Source organism: Schistocerca gregaria, chromosome 1 (assembly GCF_023897955.1).
Source record: "Schistocerca gregaria isolate iqSchGreg1 chromosome 1, iqSchGreg1.2, whole genome shotgun sequence".
Classification (NCBI taxonomy): domain Eukaryota; kingdom Metazoa; phylum Arthropoda; class Insecta; order Orthoptera; family Acrididae; genus Schistocerca; species Schistocerca gregaria.
Genome location: NC_064920.1, coordinates 1,010,598,592 through 1,010,620,447, shown reverse-complemented (window position 1 = coordinate 1,010,620,447; position 21,856 = coordinate 1,010,598,592). Strand labels below are relative to the sequence as shown.

At 38.4% G+C, this 21,856-nt stretch overlaps 1 protein-coding gene across 6 annotated transcripts in view; it reads left to right on the top strand.

Annotated features, from left to right (window-relative positions):
• The window catches only part of LOC126278688 (mitogen-activated protein kinase kinase kinase 15), a 281,737-nt gene that overhangs the window by 155,452 nt on the left and 104,429 nt on the right, over positions 1 to 21,856 (top strand). For all 6 annotated transcript variants that reach the window (XM_049978983.1, XM_049978969.1, XM_049978952.1 and 3 more), the window contains 4 exons: positions 1,576 to 1,713; positions 9,972 to 10,138; positions 13,273 to 13,368; positions 17,037 to 17,176. In XM_049978983.1, the coding sequence (XP_049834940.1) occupies positions 1,576 to 1,713; positions 9,972 to 10,138; positions 13,273 to 13,368; positions 17,037 to 17,176 (541 nt within the window). The remainder of the gene's footprint in view (positions 1 to 1,575; positions 1,714 to 9,971; positions 10,139 to 13,272; positions 13,369 to 17,036; positions 17,177 to 21,856) is intronic.

The following is a 21,856-nucleotide window of genomic DNA, read 5'->3' as shown; positions in this document are numbered from 1 at the left end:
TTTGATGTTCAAATCATTAGCAGTTTTCCTCATCAGGTTCATGGTTAATGAAACTAGTTTTCATGACAGAATATATTTGTTTTAATTAGCTCTACAGGATGTAAACAGTAACTTTTTGCAAGTTACAGTAACTTTTTCACCACAGTGGTGCAGGGGAAGTTGAGACAGTTTGATATAGTGATCTATCAAGATAGCAAACAGCCTCAAATTGGTCTACAAAAGCCACTGAAGTTATAGCTCATGCGCATGAGACTTTGAATATCCTCTTGCCTTCTTATACCACCAGCTAAGTTGGTCTTCAGTGGTTGAAGCTTATTTCTGTCTCTGACAGAAATCGTTGTCGAGTATTAATCACGCCTCATGTTTGCACTTACAGATTGTAAAATTTATGTATGTATAAATTTTACCTTAAATTTTTATGAATTAACAGCACAAAATTATCAATTAAATAGCTTTCTTTTTCCTGTGCCCTTCTTATTCTGAGACTACTTTATTTGTAAGTCTAGATCAAGTTTAGATCAAATTGTAAATGTAATTAGCTTTCACATAACATTCACAATACTCTCTTTTTCTTTCAGTAGCCTCAATAATGGAAAGTTTAAATTGGTCATGTTAACAAACTAAAAAATATAAAGAAATCTGATCGACTAAGCTGGTGGCTAAGAGGACAAGAAGATGTTTCAAATCTCTTGTGACGCACATGCACTGTAGCCTCAGTGGCTTTTATAGGCCAGTCTGAGATTGTTTCGTGGCTTAATGGGTCACAAGATTTCTATGTTGAGTGTTTCGTCTCGACTTCACCTACACCTCTGTAGTATGTTTTTAATAGTTATTGGTTACCCCCCTGTATATTTGTCAAAAGTTCAGTTTCTTTTCCTAATTTTCACTCATTAGGTAAAACAGGAAAGAGTTGTTGCTTTGTGTGAATTAATTTTGAGAGAATGTATTTGTACTGACTGTGTGAAATAGTGAAAGTGGGAATCAACGAATTCGAGGATTGCAGTTTTGTGATATAGATTGTGTTCACTTGGAAGTAAATTCATCTGAAGTGTGGTATTTTGAGAATGTGTATTGCATCCTACTTTATTTGGATGTGGGACAGTGAAAACTGTAAAATCATTCATAAAAAAAGAAAGAAATGGAGACAAAAAGAAACTAAACAAAAAAGGCATATGAACACAATTCTTGCAGCAAATGACATTTATGTTTTTCAACAACCTCCAGTGTACTGACTATGTAACTTATCAAAGCTACACCTGACCCACAGAAGCAAATAAGTGTTGACAATATGGTTGTTCAATTGAGATGTACATTGTCTTAAAGAATTTCTTGAATCTTGTGTGGTAGTGTGCGATACAGCAAAAGACAAAAAATATTGCGTGACAATAATTTTCTGTCTATTTAAAACTTCCAGCTTCAAATGCTGATAAGCATGATATTACATATTAACTGGCCTGTGTTACGAAATGTGCTAGCTGAATACGAACAAAAATAACTGATAAAATTTGTTTTGTTGGCTTCCATTTCTACAGTTGTGCCAAATATAATGTATACTATTTTAATTGTTTTTTAAAGGAAGCCTGTCTGCCTTGCTGAGCTCCAAGTGGGGACCACTGAAAGAAAATGAATCTACCATTGTTTATTACACAAAACAAATCTTAGAAGGCCTTAAGTACCTCCATGATCAGAAAATTGTTCATAGAGATATAAAAGGTAAGATATAGCATAAAAGGAGTTGTGAATTGATGGATGTATGAATCTTAAACAGAGACAAAGTATGTTTGTTGATGAGCTTGTCAGCAGTGGTCTGAGTGAGTGAGAGTGTTCCAAACATTTCATCACTGCCTTGGAACCACGTGTAAAGAAAATGTGTTTTTATGTTTTCTATCAGTTATGCTGATAGTTGCACCTCCTGAAGATAGAACTGGTCAGCCCATTTGTTTCTTTGTGCATATAATAAATTTCTAAATGATTTTTTTATTTTCTATATTGATATATTTTTGATAGAAATAGCAAATAATGAAACATTTAAAAGCTCAAAAAATCTTTATTTGTGATTTTATGGTGCTTATCTAAGGTATTCATGTGAACTATTATTACACTGTGGATGCTACTAGTAGCATTTTAGCTCCCATTTAGTTAACAGTTTGCACAGTATCATTTAGGTGTCTGTAACAATTTTCCCACAGTAGAAGACAAGTGGATAGCTTTGGGAGAGGCAGGAGAGGGTCAACAAGGTAAAAAGGCAAGGTCTAATAGAAATCCTTGAATATCACAGGAGCTATTGAATTTAATTGATGAGAGGAGAAAATATAAAAATGCAGGAAATGAAGCAGGTAGAAGGAAATCAAACGTCTAAAAATGAGATAGACAAGAAGTGCAAATTGGCTAAGTAGGAGTGGCTAGAGAACTGACGTAAGTCGATAGAAGCATGTACAACAGTGGAAAGGTCAGACCTACCTATAGGTAAGTTAAATAGGCCTTTGGAGAAAAGAATGGACCTTAAGAGCTCCAATGGAAAACCAGTACTAAGCAAAGGAGGGAAAGGTGGAAGGAATATCTCAAGGGACAGTAAAAGGTAAATGAACTTGAAGGCAACATTATAGAGAGAAGAGGAAGTAGGTGAAGATGAAATAGGAGAGATGATACTGTGAGAAGAATTTGACAGAACACTGAAAGATCTAAGTTGACACGAGGCCCTGGGAGTAGATGACTGATAGCCTTGGGAGAGCCAGCCATGACAAAACTCCTCCATCCAGTGTGAAAGATGTATGAGACAGGTGAAATACCCTCCCACTTCAAGAAGAATGTAATAATTCCAATTTCAAAGAAATCATGTGCTGAAAGGTGTGAATATTACTGAACTACCAGTGTAATAAGTCAGGATTGCAAATACTAACACAAATTATTTACAGAAGAATGCAAAACTGGTAGAAGCCGACCTTGAGGAGATCAGTTTGTGTTCTGGAGTAATGAGAGAACCCACGAGTCAATACTGACTCTATGACGTACCTAGAAGACAGGTTAAGGAAACGAAAGCTACGTTTATAGCATTTGTCGATTTAGTGGGAACTTTTGACAGTGTTCGATGTTGATTAGAATACACACTGAAGTACTAGGAGTAAAAAGTTATTTGCAACTTCTACAGAATGCAGGTGGCATTACAAAAGGTCGAAGGGCATGAAAAGGAAACAATGGTAGAGAAAGGTGTGAGATAGGGTTATAGCCTATTCCCAATGTTATTCAGTCTGTAGAGTGAGTAAGCTGTGAAGGAAATCGAGTAGAAGTTTTAAAAGGAAGAAGAAATAAAAATTTACAAACTGTCCTAATAACTTGGCGTACTGACGACTACCAGGTCTCATCAAATTTTGCCCCATGTCCTTTGCTTGAACAGTTTTCTGCTGCTGCCAATTTTTCAGATTACTCCATGCACATGTCCTGCCTGAACTGTGTGAATCAAATGGTAAATGTAAGCCTTCCCACATTGACACAGAATTTTGTATCTGCCTGTAAGTCCCAACACACTCTTAATGTCAAATCTCCTTAAAAGATATGTCCTCAGCATAAGGAATAAAGGCCACAGATCTAATCTGTTCTTCTTGCACCTCTTGGAGTAGCCTAAACTCAGCAGCCTGTTGGATCTGCCTCTTGGAGTATCCATTTTCATTAAACAAAGGTGTCAAGTATGAAAATTTCTGTGTTAAACTGTACACATTAGAAACAAAGGAGCATAAATCTGTCTCCTTGGTTTGTTATGCTGGAGGCATATCCTTTAATCCACCTACCAAGATTAGAGCACTACTTGGTTCTGTCAAGCATTTTTTGGGACTTACAAAGCTTGGCAGATACAAAATTCCATGTCAGTACTGGAAGGCTTACATTGGACAGGCAATTTGCACAGTTCAGGACAGGTACACATAGCATTCCTGTTGCATGAGGCTACAACAACGTGAAAAATCGGTGGTAGCGAAATGTTGTCTAACAGAGGGACACAGGATGAAATTTTATGAGTTCAGTAAGTCTGGTTTTTAGGACAGTATTTATAAGGAAGTAATGGAAATCTGGTTGGCAGACAGTGAGATTAACAGAGACAAGGGCTCTCCTTTTAGCAGAACACTGAATCCTGTACTACGTCACATCAAAATACAACATGTGGTACATTGTTGGTGCCAGTGTTCTACAGTGGGTGGTGCTACAAGCCCAATCATGGGAGTAGGTCTTGTGATATGCAACACATGTGCTGAGTATGGTAAGGAGGCCTATCAGGATGATAGTTTCCAGCCTTGGAATCAGTTCAGTAGCACTCTAATAATGTGTTTGTACAGCAAGAGGATGTAAAACTAACACATGCTTTCCCTTGATAAAAAGATTATCAGACCATGATGCAGAATTGATTAACTTACAAAACCTAGCAGTTTGTACAGTTCAGAAACCATTAAATAAAAGTGTATGTTGCTCAACCTGGTATCTATAGAGCACTTAGAAAAATTTTAAGAAATGTTAATTGGGGAGATGTATATAATGAGTCAAATGCTAAAGATAAATGCAACACATTTCCCAATAAATTTATACCCCTTTTCAAACAAACAAATTACTAAATGTAACACCAAACAGTTTTCAAAGAAATCTGGAAGTGTCTTGGGAAAGAAAAAGAAAACTGTATGAGATAACAAGAATTAGTGAAGACCCAGAAATAATTTTACACCATAAAATTATTGTAACATACTGAGAAAAGTTGTCAGAAAATATGTGTTAGAGATGAGATTAACAACTCGGGTAATAAAATCAAATCAGTATGGAATGTTGTTAGAAGGCAGACAGGAAAAGTAACTACTGGAGCAAGTAGTATTACTATTAAAGAGAATAAGACAATCTTAACCAACTGTACATATGTAGCTAATGTATTTAATAGCCATGTCTTAAGTGTAGGTGACAAAAATGGTGAGAATAGTTCAAAAGTAAAAGCCAAGCAGCACATAGAAGAGTCAGTTTTGAGAAATCTTAGATGAATTTTCACCTAACAACCTCTTGTGAAATAAGGAAATTCATTAAATATTTGAAAAATAAATGTTCTGTTGGGGAGATGCTGAGTCACAGTTGTTGTTGTTGTTGTTGTTGTTGTTGTGGTCTTCAGTCTTGAGACTGGTTTGATGCAGCTCTCCATGCAACTCTATCCTGTGCAAGCTGCTTCATCTCCCAGTACCTACTGCAGCCTACATCCTTCTGAATCTGCTTAGTGTATTCATCTCGTGGTCTCCTTCTACGATTTTTACCCTCCAGTACTAAATTGGTGATCCCTTGATGCCTCAGAACATGTCCTACCAACCGATCCCTTCTTCTAGTCCAGTTGTGCCACAAACTTCTCTTCTCCCCAATCATATTCAACACCACCTCATTAGTTATGTGATCTACCGATCTAATCTTCAGCATTCTTCTGTAGCACCACATTTCGAAAGCTTCTATTCTCTTCTTGTCTAAACTGTTTATCGTCCATGTTTCACTTCCATACATGGCTACACTCCATACAAATACTTTCAGAAACGACTTCCTAACACTTAAATCAATACTCGATGTTAACAAATTTCTCTTCTTCAGAAATGCTTTCCTTGCTATTGCCAATCTACATTTTATATCCTCTCTACTTCGACCATCATCAGTTATTTTGCTCCCCAAATAGCAAAACTCCTTTACTTCTTTAAATGTCTCATTTCCTAATCTAATTCCCTCAGCATCACCCGACTTAATTCGACTACATTCCATTATCCTCGTTTTGCTTTTGTTGATGTTCATCTTATATCCTCCTTTCAAGACACTGTCCATTCCGTTCAACTGCTCTTCCAAGTCCTTTGCTGTCTCTGACAGAATTACAATGTCATTGGCGAACCTCAAAGTTTTTATTTCTTCTCCTTGGATTTTAATACCTACTCCAAATTTTTCTTTTGTTTCCTTTACTGCTTGCTAAATATACAGATTGAGTAAGATCGGCTTCCCTTTCATGTCCCTCGACTCTTATAACTGCCAACTGGTTTCTGTACAAATTGTAAATAGCCTTTCGCTCCCTGTATTTTACCCCTGCCACCTTTAGAATTTGAAAGAGTGTGTTCCAGTCAACATTGTCAAAAGCTTTCTCTAAGTTTACAAATGCTAGAAATGTAGGTTTGCCTTTCCTTAATCTTTCTTCTAAGATAAGTTGTAAGGTCAGTATTGCCTCACGTGTTCCAACATTTCTACGGAATCCAAACTGATCTTCCCCGAGGTCGGCTTCTACCAGTGTTTCCATTCATCTGTAAAGAATTTGCATTAGTATTTTGCAGGTGTGACTTATTAAACTGATAGTTCGGTAAATTTCACATCTGTCAACACCTGCTTTCTTTGGGATTGGAATTATTATATTCTTCTTGAAGGCTGAGGGTATTTTGCCTGTCTCGTATATCTTGCTCACCAGATGGTAGAGTTTTGTCAGGACTGGCTCTCCCAAGGTCGTCAGTAGTTCTAAAGGAATGTTGTCTACTCCCGGGACCTTGTTTCGACTCAGGTCTTTCAGTGCTCTGTCAAACTCTTGACGCAGTATCGTATCTCTCATTTCATCTTTGCTACATCCTCTTCCATTTCCATAATAATGTCCACAAGTACGTCTCCCTTGTATAGACCCTCTAGATACTCTTTCTACCTTTCTGCTTTCCCATCTTTGGTTAGAACTGGGATTCCATCTGAGCTCTTGATATTCATACAAGTGGTTCTCTTTTCTCCAAAGGTCTCTTTAATTTTCCTGTAGGCAGTATGTATCTTACCCCTAGTGAGATAAGCCTCTACATCCTTACATTTGTCCTCTAGCCATGCCTGCGTAGCCATTTTGCACTTCTCGTCGATTTCATTTTTGAGACGTTTGTATTCCTGTTTGCCTGCTGCATTAACTGCATTTTTATATTTTCTCCTTTCATCAGTTAAATTCAATATTTCTTCTGTTATCCAATGATTTCTACTAGCCCTCGTCTTTTTACCTACTTGATCTTCTGCTGCCTTCACTACTTCATCCCTTAGAGCTACCCATTCTTCTTCTACTGTATTTCCTTCCCCCATTCCTGTCAATTGTTCCCTTATGCTCTCCGTGAAATTCTGTACAACCTCTGGTTTAGTCAGTTTATCCAGATCCCATCTCCTTAAATTCTCACCTTTTTGCAATTTCTTCAGTTTTAATCTACAGTTCATAACCAATAGATTGCGGCCAGAGTTCACATCTGCCCCTGGAAATGTCCTACAATTTAAAACGTGGTTTCTAAATCTCTGTCTTACCATTACATAATCTATCTGATACCTTTTAGTATCTCCAGGCTTCTTCCATGTATACAACCTTCTTTTCTGATTCTTGAACCAAGTGTTAACTATGATCAAGTTATGCTCTGTGCAAAATTCTACCAGACGGCTTCCTCTTTCATTTCTTACCCCCAGTCCATATTCACCTACTATGTTTCCTACTCTCCCTTTTCCTACTCTCGAATTCCAGTCACCCATGACTATAAAATTTTCGTGTTCCTTCACTACCTGAATAATTTCTTTTATCTCATCATACATTTCTTCAATTTCTTCATCATCTGCAGAGCTAGTTGGCATACAAACTTGTACTATTGTAGTAGGCGTGGACTTCGTGTCTGTCTTGTCTATAATAATACGTTCACTATGCTGTTTGTAGTAGCTTACTCGCACTCCTATTTTTTTAAATTCATTATTAAACCTATTCCTGCATTACCCCTATTTGATTTTGTATTTATAACCCTGTATTCACCTGACCAAAAGTCTTGTTCCTCCTGCCACTGAACTTTACTAATTCCACTATATCTAACTTGAACCTATCCATTTCCCTTTTTAAATTTTCTAACCTACCTGCCCGATTAAGGGATCTGACATTCCATGCTCCTATCCGTAGAACGCCAGTTTTCTTTCTCCTGATAATGACGTCGTCCTGTGTAGTCCCCGCCCAGAGATCCGAATGGGGGACTATTTTACCTCCGGAATATTTTACCCAAGAGGATGTCATCATCATTTAATCATACAGTAAAGCTGCATGCCCTCGGGAAAAGTTATGGCTTGCAGTACCAGCACAGCAAGGCCGTTTTGGTTAGTGTTACAAGGCCAGATCAGTCAATCATCCAGACTGTTTCCCCTGCAACTACTGAAAAGGCTGCTGCCCCTCTTCAGGAACCATACATTTGTCTGGCCTCTCAACAGATACCCCTTCATTGTGGTTGCATCTACGGTTCGGCTATCTGTATCGTTGAGGCACGCAAGCCTCCCCACCAGCGGCATGATCCATGTTTGGTTCACAATAGAAACTTTTGGTCAATAAGGCCATTTTCGAAAACACACACACACACACACACACACACACACACACACACACTTAAATGCAAATACAACTCATACACTCATGACTACAGCCCCTTGCAGTTGCAGCCACACTGTGAGCAAAAGCAGCAGTGCATGATAGGTGTTGGGGTAAAGAAGAAGCTGGGGTGGGGAGTGGGAGGGACAGCAGGTTAGGGATGGGGGACAGTGAAGTCCTGCTGCAGAGCGTGCAAGGATGAGGTGGAGAGGGGTAGAGCAGCTAGCTGCAGCAGTCAGGAGGTTAGACGGAGGGCAGGTAAGAGGCGGGTGGGGGAGGGAGGTAGCAGAAAAGGAAAGAAGTAAAAAGGCTGGGGGCATTGGTGGAATCGTGGCTGTGTTGTGCTGGAATGGGAGCAGGGAAGGGGTGGATGGGTGAGAAAAATGACTAATGAAGGTTGAGGCCAGGAGGGTTACGGGAACATAGTGTATATTGCAAGGAGAGTTCTCACCTGCACGTTTCAGAAAAGCTGGTGTTGGTGGGAAGGATCCATATGGCACAGGCTGTAAAGCAGTCATTGAAATGAAGGATGTCATGTTGGACAGTGTGCTCAGCAACAGGGTGGTCCACTTGGTTCTGTTTGTTGGTGGCCATTCATGCAGACAGACAGCTTGTTGGTTGTCAAGCTCACATAGAATGCAGCACAGTGGTTGCAGTTTAGCTTGTAGATTACATGACTGGTTTCACAGTAGCCCTGCCTTTGATGGGATAGGTGATGTTTGTGACCATATTGGGGTAGGTGATGGTGGGAGGATTTGTGGGACAGGTCTTGCATCTAGGTCTATTGCAGGGATATGAGCCATGAGGCAATGGGTTGTAGTAGGGTTATGTAGGGATGGAGGGGTATATTGTGTAGGCTCGATGGACAGCGGAATACCACTGCAGGAGTGGTGGGAAGGGTAGAGGGTAGGACATTTCTCATTTCAGAGCACGGTGAGAGGTAGTCAAAACCCTGGCAGAGAATGTAATTCAGTTGCTCCAGTCCTGGGTGGTACTGAGTTACGAGGAGAATGCTCCTCTGTGGCTGGGAGGACAAGGTTGGGAGGTTAATTACAGTCTGTGAAAGTCTCAGTGATACCTTCGGTATATTTCAAGAGGGAGCACTCGTCACTACAGATGCCGATGACCACAGGTGTCTAGGGTGTATGAAAGTGACTCCTTTGCTTCAAAATTCGTTAGTCATTTTTCTCACTAATTTGGCCCCTTCCCTATTCCCATTCCAGCACTACGCAGCCATCATTCCATCAATGCACCCAGTCTTTTTAATTCTCTGCTTTTCCATTAACTCCCCCCGACCTCTCTGGTCAGTCAAATATCAAAAGTCACAATTAATTTTAAACGCACTATAGTACATGTATGTATACCTGAAATTTCTGTGGCATCTGTCTACGTAGTTCTCATCTGTTTCTACTTTCAATTTCTGTGTACCATTTCCAAAAGATTTGTTATTTCTCAGTATTTTGGACAAATGTTAGCTCTTTTTTAATTACTTGTTCTGGTACTTTTATTGCGTAGTATTTTCATGTGTTTCAGTATGTTTCCAATTGCTGTTAAGTAATGATAAATAAAAATGACATTTTCTTTTCAACAGGCGACAATGTCTTAGTGAACACATATAGTGGTGTTGTGAAAATATCAGATTTTGGAACCTCAAAACGCCTTGCTGGATTGGCATCTAGTACAGAAACATTTGCAGGAACTCTGCAGTACATGGCACCTGAAGTTATTGATAAGGGGCAGAGGGGATATGGTGCTCCTGTAAGTATTAAGTGTATTAAATTTTATTTGCTTAATTTCATCTAATCACCTTGTTTCTACATTCCCCCATTTTCCCTTGCATTCTTATTTACTGAATGTGACAAAAAGTAGATAGCCAGAAAATCTGAAGCTTTATTTAATACCACAGTGCTTTACTAGGCATGGTCCTGTTGAGGTGGTATGCTGTTGCCTTCTTCTGACCTTGGAACTGACTGACTCATCCGTTATAGGGGGCTCTATCTGGGGGCAGGGGGCACATAGCATCACTTTTCCTGCAATTACACATGCACATCTGATAGCTATGTGTGTGGTTGATGGTGGCTTTAATTTTTTCCCCATCTCAGCCATTTGCTTAGTAGGTGTGGATATTCAACATGAAGGAATATTATCAAAATGTTTGTTTGTAATTTGTGTATTTCAGGGCCTGAGATCATGGGGAATATGTTATAACAGACTGTTATTGCACTTAAGTCATGACTAATAACATTCAAACAATGGGGATTGGTGTTGGAACTTGCAGCATTTGTGATCCTTTGCTGGACTTCATTTAAATCTGCAGAGCCAAATTATGACACCACTGCCCTGCCTGATGTTTTATTGTAGAGTAATTAAAGAAACATGTGCATCGCTAGTTACGTAAAAAGATCTTTAAAACAATATTTGACTACACCATTGGTAACAACACAAAGGTAAAAAAGTTGCAGTCATGTGGGGAAAGGTGTTTGCACTTGAGACCTAGAAATATGACCAATACCCAAACAATGTAACACATCTGTTTAATTGGTACATTAACTGTTACTGTAAACTTGTGTATATAAGGCTGTTTTTCTATGGTATGTACGTCCACTAAGACTTAACAACTAACCAGCATGAGAGTCAGTGTATTATTGGTAGTTACTACCTTGCCAGTATAACAGCAAATAAATTAGTTCTATGTGCATTGTCCTTTTTGGGAACATAGGTTCTTGTACTTTATTTCTTTTTCTTTTATAAACATAATTATTGAAAGTCTGTGATGATACAAAAAATATTTCGAAAAGCACTCAAAAATTGCGAATACATATTGAGGTCAGCTGTGCATTTCATTAATGACACATGAAAATTTGTGCCAGAGCAGAACTATTCCTTATGCTCACACTTTGTGATACACAGTGACAGACAGCTTTTTATTATCACCATTTTAGCCCCTCAAGGCATTTATACCAATGATTTACACAATGTCTATGTGTATTACATTAGAATGTCGATGAAAGAAATCACTTTTTGAAAATTAATGATGTAATTGGATAAAGAACAAGCATATAAAAAAGGTATTGAAAGTTGCAAGCTTTCAAAATCATTTAACTCTTCCTTCAGGCAGAAGACCTCACCAGTTCTTTTCCTTCACCCTTCCCCTTCAACCTTTCTGCCAGGAGGAGCAGCATTGATTCTGAAAGCTTGTACATTTCTGTACCCTTTTGTATGTGCGTTCTCCTGTCAAAACTTTGTGAGTAGATTCTTTTTATCTATCCAAGTCAATTCCAATGTTCTTCAGACATGCATCTATGTATGTAATGTAATGTGCAGACACGGATAAACGTGGACATTGTGTAAATAATTGGTACATATGCCTCAGCGGGCTAAATTGGCAATAATAAAATGTAATCTCTCCCTGTGCGAGAATCACAATGTGCGAGCATAGGGGGTACTTAAGGAATTTTGTGTTGGTCTAGGTGTGCTTGGATAGCCGACAGCAACAGGCAGGACATCTGGGTTCGAGTAATGGTCCAGCACAAATTTACATGTGTCATCAACAAAATGCACAACTGGTGTCAATTCGTATTGGAACGCATGTCTAAGTTTCATTGTAATGTTGTAAATAAAATAGAAAGAAACTTCCACATGGGAAAAATATATTAAAAACAAAGATTTCAAGACTTACCAAGCGGGAAAGCGCCGGTAGACAGGCACAATAAAATAACACACAAACACACACACACAAAATTTCTAGCTTTCGCAAGCAACGGTTGCTTCTTCAGGAAAGAGGGAAGGAGAGGGAAAGACGAAAGGATGTGGGTTTTAAGGGAGAGGGTAAGGAGTCATTCCAATCCTGGGAGCAGAAAGACTTACCTTAGGGGAGAAAAAAAGGATAGGTATATATTCGCGCACACACGCACACACACACACACACACACATCCATCCATACATATACAGACACAAGCAGACATCTCTGCCCACTTCTTTGCCTGTAAATATGTCTGCTTGTGTCTGTATATGGATGTGTGTGTGTGTGTGTGTGTGTGTGTGTGTGTGTGTGTGTGTGTGTGTGTGTGTGTGTGTGTGTGCGTGCGCGCATGCGAGTATATACCTATCCTTTTATCCCCCTAAGGTAAGTCTTTCCGCTCCCGGGATTGGAATGACTCCTTACCCTCTCCCTTAAAACCCACATCCTTTCGTCTTTCCCTCTCCTTCCCTCTTTCCTGAAGAAGCAACGGTTGGTTGAGAAATTTTGTGTGTGTGTTATTTTATTGTGCCTGTCTACTGGAGCTTTCCCGCTTGGTACGTCTTGGAATCTTTGTTTTTAATATATTTCGTTGTCATGTAATTTACAAATATTGTAAAAGCAGATATTGTGTAAATCATTGGGGTACAAACATTGGTTTTGATTTAACTTAGAAAATGCTTCATTCTACTAGTCATAATCATAACTTAAATTTGGGTACACACACACACACACACACACACACACACACACACACAGGGGGAGGGGTAGTGGACCTCAGGGAAATGAGAGAGAGAGAGAGAGAGAGAGAGAGAGAGAGAGAGAGAGAGAGAGAGAGAGTGTTTCTGGCACCTTTAGTCTGAGAATCAAGAATAATACATTTAGAAACAATACAAATTCCATTAACATAGGAAAATAATGGAGTACTGATACCTTATGAGTTTAGTATTTTTGATTTTGTTTTGTACTTGTTCCAAAACTGGTATAGATAGAAAATGGTTCACAGCAGGTATGATGAAGTTATATAAGGAGAAGTCATCTGATCTATTGGACTGGCTTTCATTATTGATCAGTATTTGTGAAAATTACATTATTTCCAGTTTCATTAGGCTGTACGGTAAGTTCAACATTTGTGCATTTGTATTTTAACAGGCAGACATATGGTCACTGGGGTGCACCATAGTGGAAATGGCAACTGGAAAGCCACCATTCATTGAACTTGGTTCTCCACAGGCAGCCGTATTTAAGGTAAACTTCCAGTGTAAATATTTTTGTGTTGCATTCCTTTCTAAAGATTGTGAATTGTGTGACATGGATGGTCAGTTGAAGAAATATAGATCATGTATACAGTAACTCGTTAATGTTTCAGTGTATGATGTGGTTTATGGTGCCAGCATTTGGAACACGTACCTCATGTTTCATAATTATGATCTATACAATTTTTATGGTGTTGAAACTGGAAGCACACTATCATTTTTACCTACTACTTGTGTAGTCCTTATTTTGCAGAAATTGTGCACAACTACTGTTCCAGAAATTTTTCCAAAATAGAAAACACACACAGAAACATTTCTTTCGTTTATCTTTCATCCAAACAGTGTTGAGTGTCCTAGTCATTGACAATTACCAACTTAAATTTATAATTCAGAGCAACAAAAATTTACTTGCAAGCAGCTTTTGAAATAGTGGTGCGAGTAGTATATCTGAACATACTCGTATATTCTAAGCTTTTCTGTACATACAAAGCTGTACATTTTTAACTGGATTACTCACTGAAAAATACTATTATTCACTGAAGGTGTAGAAAATTCTAGTGTTACTTTTATGGAGAATTCTGTAATTATCAAAAGACTAATATGTATTTCAATCAGTGGAAAGTCCAATTGTTCTGTTCCACAAAATTTAATGTTAATGAGATAATATCTTCTCAATTGCGAGTTAGTAGTGGAGAAAACATAATAAATAGTAATCAGAAAGCTAACTGCTACACAGTAGATTATAATACATGGCATTAAAATCGAGACATTTAGCATGAAGACACACATGCAAAAATTTCCAAATTTGATCTTTTTCTCAGGTAAAAAAAAGGGTGTTTAATGTGGGATGAGATTACACCTAGCAATCCCTCAGTATGTATTGAAGTAGGATGCCTTTTTTGGACAGCTGTTTTCGTTCTTCCTGAAGAGCCTAATAAATTTAGGCATGGACTCCTGTGCCTTTGATTTTTGGAGTCAGGCACTGGTATAACCAGAACAATTCTTCATACTAGCATTAATAGTTGCTTGCAGGGTATGTGCCACGGCAACATATAATATCTTTTTGCATTTACATTCTTCATTAAAGTAGGTATGACTAATTGTTTCTTCCCTATTTGTTGTTGTTGTGGTCTTCAGTCCGTAGACTAGTTTGACTCAGCTCTCCGTGCAACTCTATTGTGTGCAAGCCTCTTTATCTCCAATTAACTACTGCAACTTACATCATTCTGAATATGCTTAGTACTGTATTCATCTGTTGGTCTCACTCTATAATTTTTATTTCCCACATTTCCCTGCAGTACTAAATTGGTGGTCTCTTGATGTCACAGAATCTGTCCTACCAACCAATTCCTCCTTATAGTTAGGTTTTTCCACAAATTTCATTTCTCTCCCAGTCTGTTCAGTACTCCTCATTAGTTATAAGATCTACCCATCTAATCTTCAGCATTCTTTTGTAACACCACATTTCAAAAACTTCTATTCTCTTCTTGTCTAAACTGCTTAATGTCCACATTTTACTTCCATACATGGCTACACTCCATATAAATACTTTCAGTAGCCATTGCCAGTCTACATTTTATATCCTCTCTACTTATGCCACCATCAGTTTTTTTGCTGCCCAAATAAAAAAAACTCATCTACTACTTTCGTGATCTAATTTCCCAGTTTATAGGTCGGAAATTGCTACCATATTGCATCAGAACTTGAAGTGGAAGAGGTTGCTTTTTAGTTTGTAAGATAGGTGTCTCCTCTTTTAAGAAAAGAAAATTTGCTTATAGTCTGTAAATTTCTTTCAACATTCATGCTCAAATAGTGTGAACAGTAAGAATAACTCCATGTAGCAGAAAGATGTTAGCACTTAGGAGCCAGAGTCCACAAAATTTTAACAGTTCATCACTGATACTGCTTGAATTCCTTGCGTTCAAGAACTGATTGCATTGTACCAGGTATATAATATGAAATCCATCACATTAAAAATGAGGAAAATAAAAATAGCTTCACAGAAAACTTAAAACATTGCAGTGCCGTAACCCATTACAGTCAATGAAAAAGATGGTCAAAACATCAGTTGTGAACCTGACAGTTACTTCCCAATCATCAAAATATAACTTCACAAAGGGGTAAACACACAAATTGTAGTTGACAAAAATCAAGAGAGAGGGGAAAAAAAAAAACAATGAAAACTGTTATGGAAAGACGAGAAAGGAAGAATATCTGAAAGAACATTAATCAAGGCCACACAGAAACCATTCTCTTCGGTAAGAAAGAATAATGGGATGAGAAATGTGATGAGATCCACAGTGTGGGAACAGGAAGAATTCTTAATGTAGCACTGATCATGAAAAGAATCTCTCTCTGCTACTGGTCAGTGTAAGACCTTATGTAAAGCTCTCGAAACAGGATATAATCTGCTATTAGGGAGGGATGGCACAAATAGGAAAGTGATCAGTGAGATGGATACAGCCTTTAAATGTTGAATCTGAAGCCAATAATCAGGAGAAAGACAATGTGATATCCATTGTGGAGTACAAGGAAACTGACAAGTCTCAATAATGACCTGCAATTTTAATCTGTTCTTTATCTTTTAATGTGATGGTATATTTGTGAAGAAGTAAGAAAGTTCACATGCAAATGAGAGTGACAGAAGCAGGATAATTATTTATAAGACCCTTTCAAGTCAGACAGGCTGCAAAAGATGAAATGCAGTTTGTATCCCACAATGCTCTGCCAAAACTCCTATTTGTTAACTAAATGTGACTGGCAGACTAAAGCAGATTCAAATCATCATAGCGATTGTGAAACAAACACACAGAGCAGAAAAGAATCAGACTATACTGCACAGTTCATTACCCAATTGTATATATTTACATATGCTGAAAGTCTCATAACTTCCATCGCTTCTCAAAGGTAGTTGCCATGTTAGAATATTCTCACTTTCACTGTGGTGACTTGCCTTTTCTGTACACAGACTTTGTCTTTGATTAGTGCCTAGTGATCATAATTTATACCTCTATGCCATGATCTCACAAGGAGGGGAATGGAATACTCATCTTGAGATTTATTTACATTAATGTGTGATATTAAAAATTTGCATCCCTGTTTTACCCAATGACCATCCCCAGTACTTCAGTATTTCCTACTCTCATGTTTGTCCTTTTCTTTATTTCATCCCACTTCTTGATAGCTAAATCCACTCTTCACTTTCTCACAGTCATAGAATTTAGTTTTCTCTCTCTTTGAATGCAAATCTACTCTTATCTTTATATTCTGTAATTTCTTTTTATTTAACTGATTTTCATTTCTATTTATCATTGCTATCATTGTCACACATGCTCAGATTTTGCTTTATGAGCAGTTGACAATCTTCTCTCTTTTAGAGCTGAGATTCTGAATCTCCATTAATTGCACTCTGTAACTTCCATTCAGTTTTTCTGCAAGACCATGTTTCTCTCAGATCCAGAATTTTCAAGGTCCAAATCTGTCCACCAACTTTCCACACACTTTCCTTTGCACCTTTCTTTTCTGAACGTATCTTGTAAGTTGTGCTCTGTTAGTACATATTACTGTATTTAGTTTTATTTTTGATAAAATAACTCTCCAAAACATAGGCAAAATATTTCCAGTTATCTCATTTTTAACAAAAGTTTGTTATTATTGCAGGTAGGCTATTACAAGATTCATCCTGAAATACCTCCTGAATTATCAGAAAAGGCAAAGAATTTTATTTTATGTTGTTTTGAACCTGATCCTGAGAAAAGAGCTACAGCAGCAGATTTGCTGGAACATCCCTTCCTCACAGAGTAAGTTTGTTTCTGTGTTATTTTGAAGCATAACACTATGTATAAGAAGAAAAGTTACAATAACCTGACTGCAAAAATTTGTTGTATGGATCACATTATTCAATACTATGCCACTCTCAAATACTAAGGCAAGTGTTACACTGTGGAACAAATTTGAACTTTTTTGTTACTTCTTGCACAAAACTTGGTGTTTCTAATAGATTTTGATATAAAAAAAGAAGCAGAATTAGGATATGTCCTGTCACACTCAAGGTCATTAGAGTGTTTTTGATCCTATGAATTCAGCTTAGCACCAGAAATACTGAATGAGGCATAGTTTTTGAAAAAGAGTTAATTTAATTTTTCCTTATTTTCCTCTATATAAGGTGTTACAAAAAGGTACGGCCAAACTTTCAGGAAACATTCCTCACACACAAAGATAGAAAATATGTTATGTGGACATGTGTCCCGAAACGCTTACTTTACATGTTAGAGCTCAGTTTATTACTTCTCTTCAAATCACATTAATCATGGAATGGAAACACACAGCAACAGAACGTACCAGCGTGACTTCAAACACTTTGTTACAAGAAATGTTCAAAATGTCCTCCGTTAGCGAGGATACATGCACCCACCCTCCGTCGCATGGAATCCCTGATGCGCTGATGCAGCCCTGGAGAATGGCGTATTGTATCACAGCTGTTCACATACGAGCACGAAGAGTCTCTACATTTGGTACCAGGGTTGCGTAGACAGGAGCTTTCAAATGCCACCATAAATGAAAGTCAAGACGGTTAAGTTCAGGAGAGCGTGGAGGCCATGGATTGGTCCAAATCTACCAATCCATCAGTCACCGAATCTGTTGTTGAGAAGCGTACAAACACTTCGACTGAAATGTGCAGGAGCTCCATCGTGCATGAACCACATGTTGTGTCGTACTTGTAAAGGCACATGTTTTAGCAGCACAGGTAGAGTATCCCGTATGAAATCATGATAACGTGCTCCATTGAGCGTAGGTGGAAGAACATGGGGCCCAATCAAGACATCACCAACAATGCCTGCCCAAACATTTACAGAAAATCTGTGTTGATGATGTGATTGCATAATTGCGTGCGGATTCTCGTCAGCCCACACATGTTGATTGTGAAAATTTACAATTTGATCATGTTGGATTGAAGCCTCATCTGTAAAGAGAGTATTTTCACTGAAATGAGGATTGACACATTGTTGGATGAACCATTCGCAGAAGTGTACCTGTGGAGGCCAACCAGCTGCTGATAGTGCCTGCACGCGCTGTATATAGTGTGGAAACAACTGGTTCTCCCGTAGCACTCTCCATACAGTGATGTGGTCAATGTTACCTTGTACAGCAGCAACTTCTCTGATGCTGACATTAGAGTTATCGTCAACTGCACGAAGAATTGCCTCATCCATTGCAGGTGTCCTTGTCGTTCTGGGACTTCCCCAGTTGCGAGTCATAGGCTGAAATGTTCCATGCTCCCTAAGATGCCGATCAATTGCTTCGAATGTCTTCCTGTCGGGACACGTTCGTTCTGGGAATTTGTCTCGACACAAACGTACTGTGCCACGGCTATTGCCCCGTGCTAATCCATACATCAAATGGGCATCTGCCAACTCCGCATTTGTAAACATTGCACTGACTGCAAAACCACATTTGTGATGAACACTAACCTGTTGATGCTACGTACTGATGTGCTTGATGCTAGTACTGTAGAGCAATGAGTCGCATGTCAACACAAGCACCAAAGTCAACATTACCTTCCTTCAATTGGGCCAACTGGCGGTGGATCGAGGAAGTACAGTACATACTGATGAAACCAAAATGAGCTCTAACGTGGAAATTAAGCCTTTCTGGACACATGTCCACATAACATCTTTTCTTTATTTGTGTGTGAGGAATGTTTCTGTTTGGCCGTACCTTTTTGTAACACCCTCTATATACAATATGACATCAGAGTAATACAAGTACTCTAATTATTATGACTCAGTTTTCATTTGTATCTTTGAGCATCTCTCTTTCTATCCTCCTAAACTGCATTGTCAAACAAAATTCCCAGCAGGGTATTTTTGGATATGATTTTCATTTATATGTTGTCTCCCTTCTAAGATGCCAATAGTAAATCTGCAAGCATTGTTGGAGTCCATTTGCCTTAGTAGCACAAGTCCATGTTAGAGACTTCTAGGTGAAATCTCTCATTGTGCCTGTCACTATCATTTGTCAGGTTGTTCGGAAATAAATCTGAACGGCTCTAGGGAAAATACATTTTTAAAGAATTTATGAATGCATCAATCCGGTTTCCAACTATCTCCTTGTAATTAGGTGCTTTGTTCATGCCAAGAAAATTCTTGACAATTTTTTTAAATGCCTTCCATGCTACATTTTTGTTTCTTTGTAGCGATTCAACAAATTTTTTTTCTTTCGTAAAATCCTGTTTTTGAGATCCAGTGAAGATTACTCTTTTGTTTTAAACTCACAGACCTGGGAAAATTTATTCTGTGTATATTGAAATGCTCTTCCATCATAATACATACTTTCACATAATGTTTTATCAAACTAAGTTTGATATGCAGTGGATCGAAAAGTTGTACATTTTTAACATTCTTCATATCGGGTTCATAGTGTTAACACTTAGGTCATTATCTTACAGAAAAATGACTGACTCTTCTTCTACTGTTCCACACACATTAGATTGTTTTTTATATAAATAGGGTAATGGAAGTCCTTTTGGAATGTAAATAATTTAAGAAGTAAATATGACAACTCAGCGAAAAGTAGAGGTGTTGACTCATTGAAAAGCACATTAGCGACTCTCTCTCTCTCTCTCTCTCTCTCTCTCTCTCTCTCTCTCTCTCTCTCTTACACACACACACACACACACACACACACACACACACACACTCTTTTTCATTCTTCTTATGTTCCTTTCAATGACTCTGCTATTTGGTGAGTTGTTACGTTTACTCCTTGAAATTTGGTATAATCTGTTTGACGTCTTATAAGAATAACAGTAATTTTTAAATCTTCTCATATATGTCAACAGTGTAAGCTGCAGTGTACAGATTATAACAAAAGTTGTGTGTTCTTATAAGTTTCTTTCATTTATGTTGCATGGAAAATTGGCAGACTTTGAGGCTTGTTTTCGTGTGTGTAGAACACTGCCGCTAATGCTTCCTTTATATGAGTTGATGAACACCTGCCATTCTTCTGAATTATGATTATTTTCCAAATACTTAATTAGTCCATTAATACCAGTACAGAAGACCCATGTTTCCATTGGAGGGAAAGAATGACAAGAATTCTTTCTCATGATTATGATACAGAGATATTTTGACATGCTTCTGTACAAAATTTCACTCTCGTATCATCGAAGCATGTAATTCTACTTTTGTTTTTTATAAATCTAGGTCACAAATACAGGGACTTAACAACTTTGAAAATTCATATAAATTAATTTATAGTTACTTCAATCAAATCAAATGGGTGTTGGGATCATTCCAACTTTTCAAATCACCTGGCCCAGATGGAATCTTTCCAGCTCTCCTGCAAAAGCCAGGAGAGAATCTCATAAGAGTCCTATACAGGTTATTCAGGGTTAGCGTAGCTCCAGTGCTTGGAGGGCAGTGAAGGTTGTTTTCATTCCAAAGCTAGGGAGAAATGATCATACCGAGGCCAAGGATATGAGACCAACCATCTGTCCTCCTTCATTCTCAAAATATTGGAAGAACTGGTTAGTGTATACATTGGGGAGAAGAGGCTAATTAGGGCCCCTCTACATGCAAACCAACATGCATATCAACCAGGTAAATCATGCGAGACAGCTCTCCATCAACTCATTGGGAGGGTGAAGAAAGCACACTTCCAAGAAATAGCCCTCTGCATCTTCCTGGATATTGAGGGGGGCCTTCAGTAACAAGACCTTCGATTCCATTGTAAGGGCAGCAGAGGTAGACCAGGGCCGTGCTTAGTGGAAGGGAGGTAGAGGCTACCATGATAAATGAAAAGATGGTAATTAACACCACTAGAGGTTGCCCACAAGTAGTAGTTCTGTCCCCTCTATTGCAAAACCTAGTGGTGAACAAACTCATTGAGGAACTAAATTCCAGACAGTGCTTCTGCCAAGGATACGCCGATGACCTTGTCATAGTAATACTTGGAAAATTTACGGATGTAGTTAGAAGTATGGCACAAAGAGGATTGGACATTGTGCAAGACTGCTGCATTAAACAGGATCTGAGGTTTAATCCTAAGAAGACTGTTGTGGTGCCATTTACAAAGAGGCACATCCAACACTCAAGTTGGAATCTAAAGCTGTTCAATGAAACTCTATGTATGAAGGGGATAGTGAAATATCTAGGGGTAACCTTTGATGAGACACTAACATGGACCCCTAACATTAAGAGCATCAGCTCCAAGGCAAAAATTACTCTAGTGAGTACCAGAATGGCTTGTGGTAAAAACTGGGGCCTTAAGCCCCAGAGGTATGCACTGGACATACGCCACGGTGGTTAGACCTAGGATATCCTACAGGGCTGTAGTGTGGTGGAAGAAGGTAGAACAGCAGGTTGCAGCTAAGGAGTTTGCTACAGTGCAGAGACTGGCCTGCTTATCCTAAACAGGTGGAATTAGCAGTACACCAACTGCTGGGATGGAAGCCATGCTGCACATGCCTCCACTACACC